Source organism: Pelophylax lessonae, assembly GCF_965119305.1.
Source record: "Pelophylax lessonae genome assembly, chromosome: 7".
NCBI lineage: Eukaryota > Metazoa > Chordata > Amphibia > Anura > Ranidae > Pelophylax > Pelophylax lessonae.
Window position 1 is genome coordinate 119,627,297 of NC_138774.1, and position 6,000 is coordinate 119,633,296.

The following is a 6,000-nucleotide window of genomic DNA, read 5'->3' on the forward strand; positions in this document are numbered from 1 at the left end:
TCGCCACTCTCCTCTTCACTGGACAGCGGCCGGGAGCAGGGGCTGCTGGAGTTAACTTTTCACAATAAACGGTAGGTGATTGGTAACTGGGTGATCCTAGCAACCAATCACCAGCCTGGTAATGTGAAAAGTTAACTTTGGCAGCTCCCGCCTTCATCCAGTACTGTGATAGCGGCCGATCTCTGCTCTGCTGTACACCTGTGTAAGGTAGGAGAGTTCAACATACACACTGGTGTGTGTTTGTGTGTCGGGGGTGCAGGGGACAGAGGTCACTGCTTTGGTGGTGGTGGTGGGGGGAGGGCGGGGTTGGTATAGGGAGTAGGACAGAGGATACTTCTATAGGGGTGACACATTTATTTTATATCAGTGTGCAAGTTTTTAGGTATTTATGCAATTTTTCTATGTTTTTGGAAGCCATTTAATAAGGTATTTTTTTTTCAAGCACTTTATTTTTCCCAGTTGTTTACTTTTAATGTTTAAAATGTTAATAACATTATACCAGATTTGTGTAGATTGTGTTGATTTTTCAAAACTTTAAGGCCTCCAAGTCCCGGTTCACACTTGTGCAATGCGGGAAGGCTGCGAATTCGCAGCCTGTTCCCAAATCGCATCCGCACATCTGGCAGTTCACACTGCCATATGCGATACGCAGGGGGTGTCAATTAAATGTTAATGACACACCCAGTTTGATCGCATATCGCAGTGCGATCTGACAGTTCGCACAGGATCGGATCGCACAAGTGTGATCCACTGTGCGATCCGATCCTGATGCGGCTGGAAAAAAGGGTCCTGTGCGTCTTTTGTGTGGGTGCAGTGCGAATTTCAGCCATACAAAGTGGATGGCTGAATTTACATCCGCACATCCAATCGCATGTAATGAAGGAGCAGTGCGCTCCGAATTACATGCGATCGCCGCACTCGCAAAAGTGTGAACCGGCCCTTACACACGATACTCCTGTTTGAGCATCTCCTTTTTCAGCCATAAATTTCAGGCGTATTGGTCTTATTGAAACCTGCGCATTTTCACGCATATGCGTTTGTGCCAAATCGCGTCTTTTCGCGCAAATGTATTCTCACATTTTTTTTTAAATATGTAAATGAGCATTTTTCAGCTCAACAGTGTTTGTGTGCGTTCATTTGTTCGCAACTGCGTTTATTTGCGCACATTAGGTGTAAATTACTGTCCAAAAATGCAGATTTTTCTATTTTGTTCTTACTGAAGATTGGACAGCGCTCATTTACGCGCCTGTGTGCATAGGCACATTACAATGAATGGGCTGTATTTTAGCTTAAAAAAAAAAAAAAAAGCAGTACTGAGCTTTTTTAAGCTGCAAGTGTGCAAGAGGCCTAAATGTACAGAATATCAGCACATGCTATAGGCTATCGGCCTGAAAGGCGGGCAATAATCTGTATCGGTCTATCCCTACTGGCAAGATTATTAAAAGGGGTCAGACATTTATTTTGCATGTTTCTTACACATAGGGCAGCCAACTGAAAAGCCAAAAAGGCTGCCCTAAATGTAAAAAAACGTGTGTGCGCTCCATCATACCTGTATAGGTGTGAATGGAGCCTGAAACGAAATCTCGCCACTATCAGCAATATGTTTGCTCCAGCCCCGAAGTGGACTTTGATACCAAAGCAAACCTATATTACATCAAAGAAAAAGGATATTGTAGTGAAGCTTTAACTGAGTGTCCTATGGCGTAGGAGTTTTTTTTGGACGCTTTTAGAATAAAAAGTTTGTTATGCAAATAGGAAGTAAGAACTTTGGAGAGTAAACAACCGTATAAGATCAATGACATCACAATGTTATATTGTTTGCAGGCAGCGTTACATTCACAGGGTACTGAAAAGTGACTTGTAACATATGGTCAGCTCTGTAGAGATCACAATGGCCCCCAAGGTTAGTCATTTATCAGAGCCAGTCAGAGATCCCATGATTTTATCTGACTTTCCACTCAGATAACCAGAGAGAACATTTTCTGCTTCAATAGCTTCAGTACACAAATAAGGAGTCCTATAAAAAAAAAAAAAACAATCATGGATATGGGAGGAAAAAAAAAAAAAAAGCTGAAAAAAAAAAGAACACGATAATAAAATATCCGATTTAATGCTGCAGTACAGTTTTTTAAATCCACAGAACTAAGAAAGAAAAATAACCGAATTGTACGCAATCTGTAAAGTCCAATGTCTTTCCTTCCCATTCATAACCAGGACTGAAAGCGTTAATACAGTAACATCAGACTATACATTAAAGCTTATTTGTTCCTTTTCAGGACGTTTGCAAACATGGAAAGTCCCCCCACCCTCCCCCCATGTTCATGGAGACCTAGCTTCTGTATGAACATGTTGACAATGTATCGTTGCCCCTAGCAACTGTCAAATTCAACAAGGATCCTCTCTGCCTGCAAAGGGCAACAAGGAATCCTCCTCCTAGAATAATCTTTCTACTCCAGTCCCTGGATCAGTAATTGTATTAACTGAAGATGGTAAACACAGATAATAAACTAATTATTTACAGAATACTTCCTTCACAACCGACACCACAAAACTAGCCAATCATATTCAGGGGATCACATTCCTACAAACTAAAGCAAATCCACATTCATCAACATGCACCTTGGCCGGCTTAGGAGTGTGAAAGGGCATAAAGAATTGAAGGGGACGGGAAAGAGGTGCGAAATTAAACAATGGCCAGCCAGGCTGCACATGGCTGAATACATTAGTAGGAACAATAGGGAATACATTCATGGAGTAACAAGGTAAAATGAGGAAAGCTTGCCTCGAGGTACGATTTACAAGTATGACTGCACTGTGCCGGAATTACACATGCTCTATGGGACACTGGGATGACTGATTCCCCAAACCAGATTCTGCTTTATGAATCACTCAGCAGAGGAGCAGCCAAGGGAGGGGAGGCTTCCCTACTTACCTGACCCTACAGCCAGATGTGCGCTATACCCGATCTAGGATGCCCCCCTCCAATACAGCCCATCAGTGCCATCACAGGGCAGCTGTACCACCTCACTCCCAATGAGCACAACCAACCACTATAGTAAACTATAAATATCAGCAACAGGCTACTTATACCAAGCACACGCAGACATCTCTACTAGGAAAAAATCTGTACTTAGCTTAGCAGTCACGGGGGAAACTGTAAACAAATGGAATACAGTGTCTAAGAAGCAATTTGTATACTAAAGCGGCTCATATTTTAAGGGTATGGCAGCCACACACACATCCATACAATCCGCCATTCACTGCAACTAAACTGATAAGGATTGTAGGCCAAAGACCCTCTGCAGTTTGATTGATTTAGCGAATTGTCAATTGATTTTAACTCTACCAAGTTAAACAGAACTTTGTGGATCGCTTGCAATCAATTTGCGATTGTCAGAGAACTCATCAGAATCCATACCGATTAGTATCAACAGAATATTTTCAATAGTTTAGACAACAGGGAATCCTGATTGTGCTGCATCATTCCATATTTTTATCAATGAAGGATCAATTAGCCATCATTCCTAGTTGAATCGATCGGAAATCACCAGTTGTGTGTGGAGTAAACGGGCAAGTTTGGCATGGACGTGCCGCTTAATAGAACGAATGTCACATTTACACTTAGACTGCTGGAACTATCGAAAAAGCATCTTTCGCCTCGTTCACACAGGCAGAAAGAATGGGCGTTTGATTCAGGTTCACAAATACTTTGCAAAGCAAACGTTGGCCCTTTACAGAAATAGGGAACGGTCTGGTACACATGGGGCATCTCGTCTGCAATGCTTGCCAGGTGTTACTATTTCCAAAGCTTGCCAATCCCCTTCACCCAAGTCAACAGAAGAGCCCCAAACGCCTTTACTCAAGTCAACAGAAGAGCCCCAAACGCCTTTACTCAAGTCAACAGAAGAGCCCCAAACGCCTTTACTCAAGTCAACAGAAGTGCCCCAAACGCCTTTACTCAAGTCAACAGAAGAGCCCCAAACGCCTTTACTCAAGTCAACAGAAGAGCCCCAAACGCCTTTACTCAAGTCAACAGAAGAGCCCCAAACGCCTTTACTCAAGTCAAGAGAAGAGCCCCAAACGCCTTTACTCAAGTCAACAGAAGAGCCCCAAACGCCTTTACTCAAGTCAACAGAAGAGCCCCAAACGCCTTTACTCAAGTCAACAGAAGAGCCCCAAACGCCTTTACTCAAGTCAACAGAAGAGCCCCAAACGCCTTTACTCAAGTCAACAGAAGAGCCCCAAACGCCTTTACTCAAGTCAACAGAAGAGCCCCAAACGCCTTTACTCAAGTCAACAGAAGAGCCCCAAACGCCTTTACTCAAGTCAACAGAAGAGCCCCAAACTCCTTTACTCAAGTCAACAGAAGCGCCCCAAACGCCTTTACTCAAGTCAACAGAAGAGCCCCAAACGCCTTTACTCAAGTCAACAGAAGAGCCCCAAACGCCTTTACTCAAGTCAACAGAAGAGCCCCAAACTCCTTTACTCAAGTCAACAGAAGAGCCCCAAACGCCTTTACTCAAGTCAACAGAAGAGCCCCAAACGCCTTTACTCAAGTCAACAGAAGCGCCCCAAACGCCTTTACTCAAGTCAACAGAAGAGCCCCAAACGCCTTTACTCAAGTCAACAGAAGAGCCCCAAACGCCTTTACTCAAGTCAACAGAAGAGCCCCAAAGATACATCCTTTCACGTCTACAGAAGAGCCCCAAAGATACATCCTTTCACGTCAACAGAAGCTCTCCAAATGCCTCCACTCAGGTCAATAGCCTGACCCCCAATACCTCTATTCAAGTCAATAGAAAAGTAAAGAGCCCCAAACTCGGCCTCTCAAGTCAATGGACGCATGCCATAAATGGAGGCCAAATGCCCTGAAGGCGCCTGGCGCATTTTGTGGGGCGCTTTGGCGAGTCGCTTTCCTTTCATTTCCTCCCACAAAAACAGGCATTTTGGGATCTTCAGAAATCACCTCCAAAATGATTCTAAACCGCGTCTAAAGCGCAAAGCGAACTCTGAGCGGTGCGGTCTCTCTGCTGTGTGAACGCACCCTTAGAACCAGGCAGGTCACAACCCCATCTCCATCCAATGACCCCACACAGCTGTTCTATGCCCCCCCCCCCCCATAACCCCAGACCGGGTTGTGGAGTGGAGATCAGTCCCTTGTACTGACGTGTCTGGCACAGGATAGTAGAGTGTCCCCTCCCCCCATACACAGAGGTCGGTAGGTAGGTTCCCCTGGGGTGACTCACCGTTGATCTCATAGACCGGAGCATCGTTCTGGTTGAAGCCTTTGGACATGTAAACTTTCCGAACCTCGGAACAACTTTTGCTGGCTCCGGCGGCGGAGAGACTGCAGAGCGCTACAATGCAAAGCAGCAGGAGAGGGGGGAGAGACGTCCGGAGCATGGCGGAGGAGCACCGGGGGAGCATGGCGGAGGAGAACCGGGGGACAAAGGCTGCTACTGCTGGGAAACTTCACTCAGCCCGCTTCCTCTACACTCCGACACAAGGCTCGGGCTGTCCGGGCGGGAGAAGTTCTACAAGTGTGGCGGAGAGCTGAGCTCTGCTCAATGATCCCTCCTCCGGAGACTGTCCGGGGCGCTGTGTATACGGAGCTGGCACTGGGTGCGAGGAGCACGGGGCGCGCATGCGCGGTGCGGCCAGGGAGAAGCATGGAATGCGGGAGGAGGGGGGGGGGGAGTCAGCTGTTAACCCCTGCAGGGAATACCCTGTGTGTGCCCGTACAATGCTGCCTGTGTGTACACAGCGCTCAGGAATGTGCACTTCACTCACTCATTGGGATCTCTGCAATTTACATTTAACACCTTCTTCCCTGGAGCAAAAGGTCTCAGAGGGTCCCATAAAGTGGACTCCATGTACAGGGCATGAGGAGGTGGTAAAATACGCCTCTAATCGTCTGTATATAGGCCCCGTTCACACCTCACGTAGCGGGAACTCGCGTTCCTACCTGCGATTTTGGGTGGGCAATTTTCACACCATTCC

General features: G+C 46.1%; 1 protein-coding gene across 1 annotated transcript in view; it reads right to left on the bottom strand.

Moving 5' to 3' along the window:
- The window catches only part of GPC4 (glypican 4), a 182,780-nt gene extending 177,356 nt beyond the window's left edge, over positions 1 to 5,424 (bottom strand). Inside the window, exon 1 of the mRNA XM_082262515.1 lies at positions 5,247 to 5,424. Coding sequence (XP_082118641.1) covers positions 5,247 to 5,403 — 157 coding nt within the window. The 5' untranslated portion in view covers positions 5,404 to 5,424. The remainder of the gene's footprint in view (positions 1 to 5,246) is intronic.
- Between the last annotated feature and the right edge of the window lie 576 nt (positions 5,425 to 6,000).